This window comes from Micropterus dolomieu, linkage group LG04 (genome assembly GCF_021292245.1).
Source record: "Micropterus dolomieu isolate WLL.071019.BEF.003 ecotype Adirondacks linkage group LG04, ASM2129224v1, whole genome shotgun sequence".
Taxonomy (NCBI): Eukaryota; Metazoa; Chordata; class Actinopteri; order Centrarchiformes; family Centrarchidae; genus Micropterus; species Micropterus dolomieu.
In genome coordinates, this window is record NC_060153.1 from 28,271,505 (window position 1) to 28,288,752 (window position 17,248).

The window sequence follows — 17,248 nt, forward strand, 5'->3', positions numbered from 1 at the left end:
TAACATAACACTACAAAAGCTCTCAGAAATGTGTTGTGTCCAACCATTTATCCATGTATGATGCAAGAGAAGATAAAACACCCAATGAAGTCGTGTTGAAACATAGGTGTCATTTACACTCGGGCCGCTGGGGACATGTCCCCACCACATTTTGAAATGGCTGATTTTGTCCCCATCACTTTTTGAAAGCATTTGTTTAAAACTTTCTGAAAAACAGCACCAAGAAATATTAACTAACTAATGAAAATGCTTTGAGAAAGGTTTATTTGAACAATAAGGAAACATGCAATGCAATATAGTTTTCCCACATATACAAAAAGACATTTCCACCGTAAACTGGAGCAGAAAATGTCTTCAGAATGCAGGAACTACCAGTTAAATCTTCAGACCCCCCTCACATATATTTCAGCAGCAAATATTTAATCTAAATGTTGTAGTCAAGACCGCCCAAACCGAGACCAAGTCAAGACCAAGACCGGAGTTTATCGAGACAAGACCAAGACTTTTAGGGCCTGAGAGCAGTCGAGACCAAGTCTGAGGGAGGGCGAGACCGGGTCAAGACCAAGACTAGTTACATTTACATTTACATTTATTCATATGGCAGACGCTTTTTTCCAAAGCAACTTACATTTGAGGAACAACATACAAGCATCAACAGAGCATCAACTACAGATCTACAACTGACAATACATACTAGTAAGAGCAGCAATAAATACTAGTAAGAGCTCACAGCACATATCACATCAATGGGGTAGATACCTAGAGAAGGAAGTAAGAGTTAACAAAAAGTGCAATCAAAACAAAAAGTGCAATCAATACAAGATCATTGTAGGGGATAGAAGAAGAAGAGCACAGGAAGTGCATGTTAGATGTTAGGAGTTAGAGGTGTTATAAGAGGAAGTGTTCTCGGAAGAGATGAGTTTTCAAGAGCTTCTTGAAGTTAGAGAGGGACGCCCCTGCTCTGATGGTGTGTGGTAGCTCGTTCCACCGTCGTGGTGTCACAGATGAGAATAGCCGGGACTGGGACTGCTTTGTGTGAAGGGATGGCAGAGCCAGGCGGCGTCTGTTGGAAGAGCGTAGTGGCCGAGAAGGAACGTAAGTTTGTATTATGGAGTTTAGGTAGATGGGTGCAGACCCAGTAGTCACTCTGTATACAACCATCAGTGACTTGAATTTGATTCTGGAGGCCACGGGGAGCCAGTGGAGGTCACTGAGTAATGGAGTGACATGAGTCCTTTTGGGCTCATCAAAAACCAGAAGCGCTGCTGCGTTCTGAACCAGTTCCCTGCATTGCATGGTACGCAATAAAATGTGGAACAAGATCATAGGTACTTCTCAAATTGATCTGAAAGATCCACATTCCCATTAAAACACCCACATACAAACACTAAGAGCTGAAATCAATGTAAGCATCGCAGGGAGAGGTGACAGTCGTTAATTAGGGTTATTGGTTGCATTTAAAGCAATTTGTTTTACTTCCAATCAAAGTTAGGATGTTAACAAATCAGATAATGCAAAAGCAAATTATTGATATTCCCAAAGTTTATGGTCTTGAAATAAAATCCAGAGTCCTCAATGTCCGAGACAAGACCGAGTACAAATGCAGTCGAGACCGAGACAAGACCAAGACCATCAAAAAAATGGTACTCGAGACCGGTCTCGACGCCCTTGTGTTGAAGGTTATAAACACAGTACACTATGAACAGATGGTAATATTAGCTTGGAGCTTTTCAGAGGAGTGTTGTAGACTCAGGAAATGAAGGCTTGTTGTGAAAAGCTTGTCCTAAGTGTGGCTAACAAAATGAACCTGGATCAAGCAGTTTTCATACCAGGTTTAATGTGTTTTACTCCCTTATTGTTGACTAAATAAATATAGGCCTATGGAGGCTACGCCAAATGTCAATACATACACACACACACACACACACACACACACACACACACACACACACACACACACACACACACACAACACAATACATTAAAAAATGCAGCTATAACATTTAATTGTGTGGATTGGCCTACTACTGTTTTTATGTAGCCTACTGATTTAAGACATGAGTTTTCTTTTTATTAAATCTTTATTGAACCAGGAAAGGCTCACTGAGATTGAAAATCTCTTTTCCAAGAGCGTCCTGGCCAATACAGGCAGCAGCAAGTCATGATATAAAAGCTGCAAGAATACAGATATCATAAAAACAAGAACAACTTAACTCACAATAATTCACACAGCTTAAATGACAAACAATGACACATAGTGGAATCAGTCAAACCAATTGCAAAGAGAGACTAGTCTTTTTCAATTTAACAAGATTTTATAAGGAGTTACAAGCTGGTGAGGCAGAGCTGGTAACTCTGGTCCATTTTCAGAAATAAAGAACATTTGACAACCATATTAGTGAATAGGGGAAAATGTCAGTAGGTATATGATATGCAGACTTTTAAAAATACATGTCTCTAGTTTTATGAAGAGTAGCGGAGTTTGGTGAGCGACAGGAACTACCGCGGTGACGTTTGATGACAGCCTCGCCGCCCCAACAGTGCATTCTGGGTCCAACCCAAGATGGCTGCGCCCTTGTAGAAGTGCTGAAGAAGTGCCTCTCCGGAGAAATTCTCGGGATTGTGTGGGATTTCCGCGAAAACCGTCGCACCAAATCAGCTACCAGGGTCGCTGGTTTGTGGAAGGAGACCACACGACCCCAGTCATCGATACGTGCGGCCGGTGCTTCGTGTGGCTGTGGCAGACTGTCCGTGTGAAGATGGGCCTCGTCTCCAGCCCCTTCCCATAGCGAAGAGCCGTGGGGAGAGGAGCCGCAGATTCCCCTGCAAACACGCACCAGTCCAGCTTGGATTTGACGGGTTTGACATACTATACCGGCTGTGGACGCTGCCCTACAATTTTCTGACCAGGATTATTTGTGCGACCGTGTCGGTCATCGTCCGGAGACGGAGAGGTTCCTCAGCCCGGGTTGATAATCCCACCGCACCAAGGTCTGCACGCATCTGCACGCTTCTCTGTCACAACTAGCGCCATTTCTGCACATCTGCTCTGTCGCACTTGACTCTGTGCGGGATGTTTCGCAAGCTGCTTGCTTAAAATAGCACCTGCCTCTCATGCAGTGTGACTGCTGGCATCGATAGCCAGAGCCAACCTCAGGAAGAGCTGTCAGATTAGCCGCGCTAGTTTAGCTAGCACTTAGCTAAGTTAGCTGACCGGTGTATCTGCTAACTGTGCAGCCAGCTGCTCGCAGTCAAAGCGCACCGGGTGTGAAGTCCAGCTTTAAGACAGTATTGCGAGAATTTCAGGCGCACAGTTATTGTTGCTCGAGGAGTGTTCACGTTCAACTCCCATCATGACATCATCTAGGTGCTGCCCTCTGTGAAAGTGTGATTGTAATCTACACTGAAGAGGCAGGTAGTCTGCTTTAAAGTTGTAGTGAGGTAAAAGTTCAGGGTTGACCTGAAGGAATCCAGATGTGAGTGTGTCTAGTTTCAGTTGTTGTTGTGGTTTTCATTCACGCAGGAGTGTCACAGCATGACTCATAACCATCATCCCATGAACTAAACTAGAAAACTCAGCTGCTATGGAGTCAAAACATTTACTGAATTCAGAACCCACTTGCCATCGGTGCCTTTTGTTTTTACAGCCACTAAGTAAACGCACTACATTAGTAGAGAAATCTGCATGCTTCACTTTCCTGGGAAGAAGAGCTGTTTGTTTGAAACATCACAACTGCACAAAAAGCCCTTTTAGGTGGAAGTTAGATCACATGTTGTGTAAGTTTTGTTGTATTGTTTTAATATTTAAGAAAAAAAATCTTACTTTGAGGATATGAAATGTTTCTACTAAACTTTGCCCACATAAAATAGTCTAATATTGGCAAAGTTTTGATTTAGATCAGGATCTTTCCAGTTTCAAGTTATTTACCAAGTCACTAATCAGCCAAATATTTGTTATTGTTGTAAGAGGAGAGTACCACCCTCACTAAAATGACCATGTTGTTGGTTAACTCATCAAATTTCTGTTACTAACTAGAGCTCTCCCCTGTAGGGCCCTGATGAAAATGGACTCAGACTTGCTCCACTCACCGGCCGTGGGCCTCGCAGAGGAAGAGGAGGCCGACATGAATGACTGGAAACTTCCATTGGCCTTCATGAAGAAACGACACTCTGAGAAGATTGAGGGCTCCAAGGCCTTAGCGCAGAGCTGGAGGATGAAGGACAGGGTAATTTATCTGCTCATCTGTGTCTGGAGTAATTCAGAAGGTTAAGGATGCCCCCTGTGCCGAGCTGTGGTTTGAAGGGGCTCGTTCTCCTGGGGCCCTGTCAGTCGAGTGCATGCAGAGTTGTTGAGGGAATAAACTCATGCAGACTTGTGCAACCTCACATACATCATCCTATTGTTGTAAACACTGGTTAGCACACCAAAAATGTATTAATCTGACTCTATTATACACTATTTCCTCCTGTTTGAGTACATTACTTCATTTCATTTAGCTGACGCTTTTATCCAAACCGACTTCCAATTGCTAAGTATGTCAGAGGTCACACGCCTCTGGAGCAACTAGGGGTAAAGTGTCTTGCTGAGGGACACATTGGTGGATGTGTCACAGTGGGGAGTTGATCCCGGGTCTCTCTCACCAGTCTTCTCCACTGCACAACCACCACCCTGTAACTAAAAACTGCAGTAGCGTAGCTTTATATTTACCATACACATGTTAGAGTGTATCAATCTTGTTGTCTAACTTTTGGCAAGAAAGCGAATGTATCCCAAACTGTTTCTTAACACTAACTTCATACTAAAAGTGTCTTGGTGGTTTAGGAGCTCGGCAGCCTAGACACCAGAGCGGAAAGATGACTGAAGTCTTCCTAGTTTGTGCTTCGCAGTGATTGGTGCATTAAGGGAAACGGTGGTGCTTAGGATGGGTCTGTTGGCCATCCACAGTGCCAGTATTCAAAATTTCAATCCATTAAAGAGACAAATCAAATGCACCGATGCTACACACTGTGCTCCGAGAGGACATCAGTCTTTAAACAGCCAGAATGCGGCAGCAAATCATTGGCTACCCTCGTCTTTATTACAGTGCCAATTCATTTTATTCAGCTGGAGGCTACCCGTGCAACACTTTGACAGGGGAACCTCAAAGCTTTCCCTCATGAATGGCCACAGTGTATGTCAGCTCTCATAAAGCTGTCGTTTGATCCACTGCAGTGCTACCAACCCGATTCTTTCATTGCCTCATGGCTACAGAGCAGCACTGTTATAATGATGGCAAATGCTACGTAGTCATTAATAACCCTCACAAACTCTGCACCTATTGTAGAATTGTACCCAAATGAAAATGTAACACCTCGCTGCTGTTAGGACATCAGTGGAATTACACCGCAGTGCGCACTAAAGTGTCATGCTTCAGGGAAATGTTGAATAAGAAGGCATCATTAAATGTGACTCTGGTATTGATTTAAAAGAGGTAATAGAAGCTGGATGAAATGGGCATTCCTATCAGAAAGTCGTGCTAAATCAACTGTGTAACATTTTTCATTGCTCAGAGCGTTTTCAGGCCATAGCGCCTCATTTGTACACTTGTAAGAAGAATGTGTCCTTTCACATTACTGGGCTCAGAGAGCTACGACTAAAGAGAGCATTTTGTGTTTCACGCAGGAAGAATGTGTCTTTGAATGGAACTCTGGCATGGGGTTAAATGCGTCTCTTAAGATGGCAGTAATTGCAAAATTATTTGAAAGCCATGTTTTCAAAAGCCATCGTTTTCTGAACAAGATTGGGGTATGAAAGGCAATGGATACAGAACCAGCTTGTTTTGTGTACTTTTAATTTAATTTTCTGCACGTTGTACCATAAATATTCAGTAGTAAGATAATAGTAATAATAGCATTCAGCATTAGCATTCAGTTGTGTTGTCAAATTTTTAACTCAGGGAAGGTCAATTGTTTAACAGAGTCCTGAGTCTGTGGGGCGTCCTCCATTGAAAACATAATCTGATGGCATACAGAGAGTCTATTTAATTACGGCAGGCGCAACGACCAGCACAAAGTGGTAGATCTTGGGCGCATGGACTGTGTAGGCGCCACCAAGCACACCTGCTAATTTGGTTCATATATGTGCAGCAGCGCAAAGCACGAAAAGGCTGACTGAAGTTGTCACAGTACAAAGCAACAGATTCTGTTAGAATCAGACTGATGTCAAGTATTTAGTTTGCTCTTGTTGACATAATCATCAGGTTGGCAGCAGATTGATGTTGCACCAGAAACAGACGTCTGTTCTCAACGCAAAGTCCAAGACGTGCACCGTGCATTCTGCACCGAGCACTAAAATACAACACATACGGGCAAAGTGAATTTCAAGGACAGGAGGTTTGAGGGCTGCTTGGGCTGGTTGCCCCAAAAATGTTTTATTATTCTGCAGCTTTGTACATTTTCGTTTCAGTTGTTCATGGGTGACCACCACATTCAGCCCTTGGCCTGTAATTGTTTTGACTGATTTACGCTTTTGGACAGTATTTTTTGCAGTTAGGATATCGAGCGAGTTGGTATGTGAACAGTTAAGCCTGGTGAGAGAAATGTGCAGCGAGAGGCTTACAAGTGGGCTGTCAATGATGTTCTGCACTGTGGGAAATCAGAGGTCTTGCTCTTGGAGACATGTACACACACACTCACACTCGCAGAGTTGTCTCTGTATGAACACAGTAGGAGAGAGGGAGGCCTATCGGTCAAAATGGTGTGTTTATTTCCCTGTTGGGCAAATAAAAGTGTGTGTGTGTGTGTATTTACAATTGCGCACAGCTGTTTTTGTATCCATCTCTGTGTGCAGCATGATTGTGTGTACGTCTCCTGCACCTGCCAAGTAGAATCATGATAATAGTCAGTGTTGGACAGTCCAAGCCAGGTCAGAGCTAGTATGAGAGGACAAGCGTCTCTCACTTAATTGTTCATTAGAAATGTAGTGTTATATTTGTCAGTAATGTTGCTTGTAGTAAAATGAATTAAGATCAGAAGTGTCGCACTGTGTATCATGTTTCCTTTGTTGAGCTGTCAGACCTGCAGAATGAAATTAAAGCAGAGAGAGTGAATCAGTGTGACTAGATTTACAAATATTTTACATAGTTTTGATTGGTTCCCTTTAAGAAACTTAAAAAAATGACACTAATTCAGTAAACAGATGTTGTGATAAGTTGTTCCTCGCACTCACAGTGAACATAGAACATGACACCTGCATGTTGATAGCAAACAAACATGAACCTCGACCTGATAAGATAAGTGATTGCAGCACAGGCTTTGACCATTATTGACACTTGTTTTTTATCCTGATGCCTCACAAACGTCAACTGATGTTGTAGGTTGTAACTAAGTCAAAAGTTGTAATTGGAAAATCACTGTTTGAAATCAAACAAAAGTAATGCGTATCCATATCCATCCAAGTTTAGTCTTGAATTGAGTTTTAGGCATCTGGGCCCAGAGGATTAAACATTAAACAGATAAATTGCCTCAAAGCTGGATGTAAGGTGACCTACCTTGCGTGCAATGAAACCTTTCTCTCCCTAACTTTTATGCTTCACAATCCCCTGTGGAGCTGTAAGGTGTATTACGTCAGTGGCTTGACGCAAACTTGATGCAAACTTTATGTCTACCCCTTCTTAGTCTAACGCTGTAGCCTCTTTATGAACCCTGCCAGCGTCCTGTCTGCCTCTGAATGCCCATTTGTCCCAGCCCGATATTCTGTCAGACATAGAAATGGTGTCGTCGAGGTTTATTTTTAGGACTATGTGTGTATGGGACATGTTCAGCTTGTGAAGGTGAATCAGAATTGATTTTACTTTCCAATAACAAATGGAAAGGACTTTGTCATGCTGGCAATCTCGTGGAGGCAGAGGGGCCATGCAAGGCACAGTGGAGGGTGTACAGCAGAATAATTGGCTACCCTCGTCTTTTGTTATAGTGTCAAATTCTTTAAAAAAAAAAAATTCACAAATAACTTTTTAATAATATTTATTTATATGTAAACAACATTGAGCTCATTGCTGAAGATTCAACCAAACATGATAAAATATGAGATGTTCAAAATCCTCTGTTTGAGTGCATTTACATGGACATCATGCTGTTTATTGTTTACGTTGTTTTAGAAGTTGTTGTGTGGTTTGCAGAAAACACAGAAGCAGTTTCTTTAGCTCTTCATCTAACAGCTCCTTATGACTTTTTTGTTTGTACTTTGCCCCTCTGCAATTCCCATTATGTCCATATCTTATTATGTACACCTGTTTTGTTGAAGAATAGCAACACAAAAAAAGTTCGTCTTTGTTGTTTCTTTTAGATGCTTCACCGTTAAAGCCTCCCGCTGGGTTACCAGTAGAAACACGACTCAACACTAACTTTTAAAAGCGGTTGTTAGGCTGACAACCAGGCCTCATCTTTTAGTTGCCAAAACTGCAGTTATAAGTCAGCTTTATAATGAAAATGTGACATAAAAGAATGTTTTAAAGTTTTATTGAAGCAACCAGCAACATCAGGCCTGACTTAAACATTGCTTACTAACTATGCTTCTGGAGGTGCTTGAATAGGTTGATTGTGTCCTATTTTTCAGTGCTACTCCTCGAAAGATTGGCTTTGCAGATATTGTAAGCAGCTGTAGAACTTGTTGGCGTTGTTTTTAGCTCCCTCTATGCTATGTTACCTCACTTAGCAAAATGTTTCGTGGCACTGTTGATGCATTGCGTAGTATGTCTGAATTTGAATTTTCAGGATAACCCCTTGAGATGTATCATCTTATTTTCAAGGGGCTCCTGCAGCATACATACATAGACACAAAATTAACCACACATATACAAACACAATACAAACACATATATTTATACAAACAAAAACTCGCTCACCTGCCCTGACCCCCACAATTAACATAGCACATATATTAAAGTATATTGACAAATAATCAGCCGAGTGCATTAAACAACCAATACGTCATTTATCAATATGCCTTATGATAAAATGTAACATGCAGGATAACGTCACATCTCACATAGGAATGTTCAAAGAAAATCAAGACAAAGAGAATGAAGACAAAAAGTCATGTTCCTATACATACTAATATATATTTTCTACATAAACCATTTATATGTAATACCATTGGTATTCTTAATAACAAGTGTAAGTGTGCATGTAGTTTTAAGAAAAGAAAAAAGTGACGATGCGAAATGTGGAAATAGATCTCAGGAAAAGAGGAAGGTTATTCCAGTCTTGAGGAGCCTTATATTGAAATGCTCTCCTACCAGCTACAGAAAACGACCTTGGTACCGTAAAATTTGTTGGACATTGGAGGTGTCTAAGTGAGTATGTCGAGCAATAAGGTATTAAGTGCTGTTTAAGGTATGCAGGACAATTGAAATAAACACATTTGAAGATAAACAGAATCCAGTGGTAATCCCTTCGTGGTTTGGGTTGCAGCCAGTTTAATGAGTCATACATAAGACAATGATGAGTTTTAAATGGACAGTTTAATATAAATCTGCAAAGGGAATTGAATACAACATTAAGAGGTCTACGATTGGACTCAAAGGTATTAGTGTAGACTATGTCTGCATAATCAATGATTGGTATTACCAGTTGAGAAATAATTTTGTTTCTGATTGAGTAGAATAACAAGTGATTGATCTGTACAGAGTGTTAAGACATCCATATACTTTCCTAATGATATTATCAATGTGTATCTTAAAGGTAAGGTTGGAGTCAAGCCAAAGGCCCAAATATTTAAATTGCTTCACATTCTGCATAAGGGATCCATCTAAAAACTTTATTTCAAAACAAGAAGCACAACGGCGATTTTGTATTGTGAAAAACACCATGGATCACTTTTAAAGCTCTTCATGGCCTCTCGCCTTGTTATATTTCTGACCTTTTAGTCCCATACGCACCAGCACGTACCTTGAGATCCTCGGGCAGAGGTCTGTTGTCTGTTCCAGAGTCTCGACTGAAAACTAAAGGGGACAGAGCGTTTGCTGTCAGGGCCCCGAGGCTCTGGAACAGCCTGCCCGAGGAAATCAGGTCGGCTGAGTCAGTGAACTCTTTTAAGTCCCTTCTTAAAACATACTTTTATAGGAGAGCTTTTCCTGATCTTATTTGACTTTATTTTATCCCTTTTATTTTATTATATTTTACTAATTTTATATTAATCTTTCATGCTCTTATCTTGTTTTTTTTGTATTATTCTTTACACTTGTTAAAGCACTTTGTAACTTGTTTTTGAAAAGTGCTCTACAAATAAGGATTATTATTATTATTATTATTATTATTGATAAAGATTGAGAAAAGTAATTGGCCTAAAGTTGAGCCTTGAGGAACACCTTTATCAACAATTAAATAGTCTGACTAGAATCCTTGGTAAACAACACACTGACATCTATTATGCAAATAGGAATTAAACCAGAGCACAGCATGTTTATTCAAACCAATAGAGTAAAGCTTATCCAGTAGAAGGTAATGGTCAACCATATTGAAGGCCTTTGAGAGATCAATGAAAGCAGCACCAATTGAACAAAATGACCATTATCAAAATCCGAGAAGACATCATTTGTAAGTTTTAAGAGAGCAGTTGAAGTAGAAAAATTAGATCTGAAGCCAGATTGATGTGGACATAAAATGTCATAATTATTAATGTACAGTGAGTTGGTTACAAATTAATTTCTCAAATATTTTAGCAACTGCAAAATGTCTGTCATTGATTTGAATAGATTGGCAGAATAGATTGGCCCCCTTGTCACCGAATCACCAAATCCAGCTATTTGAATCCGCATAGGGCCGATATCCAATAGTTATATGTCAGATAGAAGCTGCAAAAGTTCTGAAAGCTGAACACAGAGGTGGGAGTGGAAATGTATGTGTTCACGGGGCTTGGTACAGGTCTGGGTAATTAACATGGACCAACCCCAGCCCATGGAAATGCATTATTAGTATCCTTGTTATGTTTAGATTTCTGGAGTACCCACTCCAGGTAATGTGTATGCTCATGTAAACGTTAGGATCCTTCCTCTGGTTTTGAGACACCTTATGTACTACGTATTCAGATTTGTGATCACTGAGTGCTTAGTAGTAGTTAGTAAAACAAAAAATATAATGAAAGCTACTGCCAATGGTCTATCACAGTTAATGAACGTAATTAAATAATCCTGACTGTCTTCATTGCTGCTGATTAGATGACAAAGAAAATCCATACAATACGGTTGATGCAAATGTCATCTTCAATATGATCAAAACCAGGGTAAGACTCAAAACTGGGACTCTATTGTGTCTTATACATTCTTTTCTGCAGTGGAGTGTATTTTGTTCTCACTATCTGACACACTAGCACAACAAGGCTTTACTTTAACTATTATTCACCATGACCTTTATGATAGTCTATCACAATATTTTTGTATTTGTCATCAGTGGCGTAGTTGTTCCCTTTATCTTCCCTAATGCCCACAGCACTGCTGTAATTAACACAGTGACAGCACATTGGTGTTGAATTGTCAAAGCAGTTTGTAGCTGTGTGAAAATAGCCTGCGGGTGTTTGTAAAACAACGCTCTTCCCTCAGATTTTAAAATGGAACACATCGGGTCATTTGTCATTTAAGTAATCTCCCTTTCAGAATTACAAAGGGCTCAGGGCAGTCCAGTTTTGATCTTTTTTAAAAAAAAACAACAACAACATATATTTGAATATAAGTTGTCTTGTTGTGTTGGACAAACATTCACGCAAGATTAATTTAAATTTCTCCCATATCCCTCCCTGCTGGTTTCCACACACGCGTTGCCTGCTGGGTTTTTCGACTTAGGAATAATGAAATCAATAAGTCATCAATATCTAAGCCCTAATGTGGAAATGAGACATGCGGCTTTGCCACTTCATCTTCTGCATCATTAGTTGAATTCAATCAATGTACACTTTTCATTAGGTAGTATATAGACTTTTAGCCACAGAGGCAAGAAAACAAAATGTGTTTTCACTAAAAATAATTACATGCAAGTGATTTCATACTGGTGTTGAATTATGGCAGCAGGTTCACTTTATTTATTACTTGTTATCAAGCTCCCGCCCTGCTGAAGTGCCCTTGAGCAAGATACTGAAGAAAGATGCAGTTCTGACACTGGTTTTGACCTGACCTCTGACCTTCCTGTGTGGAAAAACCTTTTGCTATATTTTAAGCACCTGTGGGATTTCTGGATTTCCGAGAATTTCATGTATCCTCGGGGGGGTTTCATCGAAGCCATTAGTTGCATGAAAATGAATCAGCCTCAGTTTATATCATCTTTCATTTCCTCTCTGTATCATTGTCATTAAGGGAAGCAAAATGCTGATGGTTTTTATCGGGAATGATGATTAATGTACAGTAACACTCCGCAGTGACGTTAGAGATGAATGTGGAGACTTTGGCAAGTGAACAGTGTCAATGAGAAACTGCTGTAGCTTTTTAAGGCTTGTAGGAAGTGCCTAAAACGGTTCGACTTTTGCATCGCAGCCAAACCACCTGTATCACAATCTTATGCTTTCAAATTTTGTGTTTTCAGTATAGACTGTGTTCATTGTCCCAGTTGAGGGCTTCGTCTTTCACAGCAAAGGGTCACTATTAATCCATCACTTAATTTCTTCCCACTAATGCAACTTTTTTAGATTCAATGCGAAAAGTGTAAACACAGCGAAACGTCTGCACATTTACAAAGGTTTTGGAGATTATGCAACTGTATAGATTTTTAACATATAGGTCTCTAACACTGTGAGAAAGGATTAGGGTGTTGCTGGAAAAGTACTTGCTCCTCCTTATATAAATAAAATTTAGAATGCTTGTGCAGACAGACACTTACACAAATAATGTAGGTGTACAGTATGTCCACAGCAAATACTTATTGTCTACTTAATGTGCACTTGTGTATTTTCAGTGAGTCATGCGCACACATCCACAGGTGCTCCTTGTTGGATCTTGACAACAGCACTGGTTCTTACATCTGCAAATACCCATACAGCTAACAGCCTCAGTGTGCTTAAAACAAAGGCCTTGTCCAAGCATCTAACAGCATGTGAAACTCTCTTTCTGGCCGTAGAATGATCACAGGTTTTGTTGGACAATTTCCGTAACTTTCCAAGTCACATCGTTACAGAGACCTGCCCTATGAACATCCTGGATCAAGCACTCAGCAGCTGGTCCATGTGACTCCGGCAACATGAGAGGAAATTACATTACATTTATGAAAAATGTACACAGAGTAGCGGACACGAGTCGCAGTGAACAGGTTGCCATGGTAGCGACCTGTCAATCAAGAGTAGTCCCGTCCAAAAGCACTCGCTGCATTATCGTCTATTTTCCCTTAAATAGGACCATCCACACATCCTTGGGCCCCATCCCCACACTACTCCGTTTTTGTTTAAAAGCGATCACCATCCACATCAGCGTTTTAGCTGTGTGCTATCTGTCTATACTACAACTGAAAACTCACATCTAGTGGCCGTTCACGTACACTGGGCATGCGCGTGCGGGTGTAAACATGAAGCAGATGGTCTATTCTGTAGTTACAGAAGATTTAGCGAAAGAATAAAGTACTAGAGACGAAGAATCACACCAGATTTTATTTTGCATGGACCAATAATGAGCTGGAACAGTTACTGAATGTAACGCGGGAATTAAGAGAGACTGTGACAGCAGAAAACAGACTGGGAGTCATTGCAAAGTAAATATGGGAACATTCACAGTACACTTGTAGTTTATAAGTGTTATTTGCATAGTACAAAATATTTTAATAAAAATACCAAGTCAAAGCATCGTGTCTCTGCTTTGCATGACCTATAAGACCCAATCAGAGAGCCAAACATGAGCGTCTGCGTCATCGTTTCTGAAGTCCTCCGTTTTTGGCAGTCTGCACTAAAATGCTACCTGGAGTTTTAAAACGAAAAATGGGGTCAGCAGAGTTTTGAAGTACGGCTTTCAGATTTTTCCGTCATTGTCAAACGAATTCAGTCACTGACGGAGAATATTCATTATACGCTTGTTTCAGTTTACCCACAAATTCTGTCACTTTTTGTACTACACTGTGAATGCCTTTGACAATCCGAGGGACTTGCTGAAAGCATCCCCATTTGTATGATTCATTATGTGTGTTATAAAGACACACAAGAGACACAAATTTCTTGGAGGGAGGAAGAGTGATGCTGTCTGAAGGAGGCTATGATAGCAAGCTTTTAGCTTGGCTATTTGTTCAAAGCATACTGAACCCTTTATAACACTCTTGCTGCTCCTCCTGCTGAGCTTGCGACCGTCCACTTTGGCAAAAATATTTTCCACATACTTTGTTTTAGACATCCCCAAAACACTCTATTTCAAGAGTAGTCCACTCTGTTAGGTCTTTTCTGGACTTTCAGCTGAAGTGTCCAATATCTGACCTGTTGCTGCCAGCTAGCTTTGGCACGCCGGGAGGAGATCGATGATCCCCACCAATTTAATAACCTTCATTTATTCCGGGCCTAACAAATGGAGTAATCAGGGGCCATTGATCGACAGCGAACGGTGCTGGGGGCTATATGGGAGTCTTAAAAGGGCGCTGAGGGAAACTGCTGGAAAGTCCCCTGGAGTCCCGTGCAGTTGTTAATGAGAAGAGGATGGCAACCGATTATATGCACAGGGCCAAACAGGAAGACACATGCTCACATGTATTAGTTTATCTCTTTCCATCTCCCTCCTTCTCCCCTGTCTGTCTCATTCTCTCTGCGGTTCTGTTACTTTTTTCACACTGCATAACTTTTTATCGCAGCAAAGGCTCAGACTTGGTGCTTGAAAAAGCAAAGTGTGCTCTTCTGATGCTCTGTCACAATCTGTCCCCCCCCCCCCCCCCCCCACCCCCTTCTCCTCACACAGATTAATTGATTATTGGGAATCCATTAGGTACATCATACCATATCTATTAAAATCAAATTGTGTTAAGTCTATATGCTCACTTGATGACTTCTGAGACAGGCAGATTTGATAGAGAACCACTTGTTACTGGTACCTTGCTCATCTTTCACTCATTCTAGTCATCATTGTTTTTAACGTTCCTCTTTCTTTTTATTTGAGTCCAACTCTGTGTGCTTTTTCTAGGGATGACTTTTGTTGTCATTGTTCAGTAGTAGTCAAAGACAGTGAAAAATGCCCGGAGTCTAAGGTGATGTTTTGAAATTTCTTGTTTTGTCCAACCAACAGTCCAAAACTCAGTGTTCAATATACACAGCCTCAAATTTAAAACAACTGGAGCCAGTGGATGTTTTTCATTTTTTACTTGACTACTTCTTGATTTACTTAAGTGATTAGTAGATTATTGAATGTTGTCAGTATATCTTTTTAATTAATTTTAGCTCCTTTCCTTAATTTCCTTTCATGTACCTTGAATTCAAGGGTAGAGCATATACAGTAGCCCTGAACAATTTATTTTCTTTATTTAAACCACACTTCCTGGCCCTTATCAGTGCTGATGGAAACCATAAGATGTAATTGAAAGCCCCAGATAAAGTTAGTACTTTTTTTTTTTACGACTTAAAGTTTATTTAATTTCATATTTTCTATAACACAAAACCAGTTAAATTTTTCTGAATTTGGATTCTGCATTGGCCTCCTTATATCACAGTTATAAATCAGTTTGTATAGAGCCGTTCAGTTCTGTCTGCTTTCATTAATGTTTATTTTACCTTAATGGGAACTACACCCAACCTTATGAACAAAGTCTAAGGTCTGGCAGTTTCCCTCAGGGTAGATTGTTTTTTTTCTGCCCAATAAATTTGCCAGCATTTTACCTCGTAGCAAGCCAGTTATTTCCAAACCTGGTTGATAAATGAGCTACTACTTTTTGTTTTCACTGTTGTTTTTCTGTGTGTGTGTGTGTGTGTGTGTGTGTGTGAGAGAGAGAGAGAGAGAGAGAGAGAGAGGGAGGTAAAATGTGAAATAAACAAGCAGATAAATCAATGAGAATAATGTGGACCACATCTGTGTGCCGCCACACTCAAATGCCATGTAGTACGCAATGATGAGCTGGAACAGAAAACCACTGCTCCTCATCTATCTGTATTATTCACATGCAAATGAATGTCAAATGTATTATATATAGACTGCGTTGAATGCTGGATGAAAAAAAAACAAAAAAACAATTTCATCAAGGCTGTTTTATATTAGGGATGTTAATTATCTCGCCATCTCGAGCCACTTAATTGTAACTGATCCACACCGATGTGAAACCCCTGTGGTGCTGCGAGTGTAGTCACATGTCCTCCCTGTACCTCTGGTTGCGACTGCTTAGTAATTCTGTAGCTTTTGTGTATTTTGAGTGAAAAAAAATGTTGATCCTTGGTGACTTTACTTGTTGAAAATGAACTACTCATTACCATCTCTTGACATTTTATCTGCCATGACAGTAACACCTTTTCTCTCTCGCGCATTAAAACGTCTCCAAAGTGTGCTGTCATTTCAGCTGATGTATTTTAAAGGGCAAACCTGTCCTGTTTCTTTCCAGTTGAGTCTGTGTCTTTGTAGTATCTTTTAGATAAGATGGATGTCTTTCCCAGGATATTAGTGGTGATATTTAGCAGCCCCTGCAGAGCTTATAGAGAGCAGGCGCGCACGTATATATAACAGTTTAAACATTGAGTGAAGGCTTTTGGGCTTTCTTGTGCACATGTGTTTTGTGTAAGGAGATCACATTTCTGCTTTGAGCTAAAATTACTTGCAATAACGTGCTCTTTCTGTAAACAGCGGATCTAACTCCATCCTGCCTTTCTTTAAAGAGTGAGATGGAGAAATGCAGAAGTTGGGACAAAAATCATGGGAAACGCCTCACAGTTTAAGTATATATTATTAAGTGCATTATAAGCAGTAGGGCCACCCTTTGCTTTCCAAACAGCTTGCATCTTCATTGGATTTTTTGTCACTAAGGTCCTGAGCTGTGTGTTCAGAGACATGAGACCATTCTTGAAGGGAAACTTCCAGTTCTTTGAAGGATGAAGGAAGTGAAAATCTTTACAGTATGTCTCATGACACCTCACTGAGTTTTAGATCTGGTGACTGGGGAGGCCATGGTTGGCTTTTAGCTTCTTTCTAGTGTTCTTAAAACAACTCTTGAGCTATCATTGGATTTAAAGATACCATCACAAGTTGGCAGCAGACAAGTGTGTATTTGAGACATCTGTTGGCTCTCTCCAGACATACAGTCATTTAAGATGTCTGTCTTAAATGACTTATAGTGCTCATTA

General features: G+C 40.4%; 1 protein-coding gene across 4 annotated transcripts in view; it reads left to right on the forward strand.

Moving 5' to 3' along the window:
• Positions 1-2,528: 2,528 nt before the first annotated feature.
• The window catches only part of rptor (regulatory associated protein of MTOR, complex 1), a 192,223-nt gene continuing 177,503 nt past the window's right edge, over positions 2,529-17,248 (forward strand). For 3 of the 4 annotated variants that reach the window (XR_006824712.1, XM_046046575.1, XM_046046577.1), the window contains exons 1-2: positions 2,529-2,991; positions 4,052-4,226. Coding sequence is in view for 3 of the 4 variants with exons in the window: in XM_046046575.1 (XP_045902531.1) it covers positions 4,059-4,226 (168 nt within the window). In the remaining variant the exon portion in view is untranslated. The remainder of the gene's footprint in view (positions 2,992-4,051; positions 4,227-17,248) is intronic. The other variant, XM_046046576.1, reaches the window with a different exon arrangement.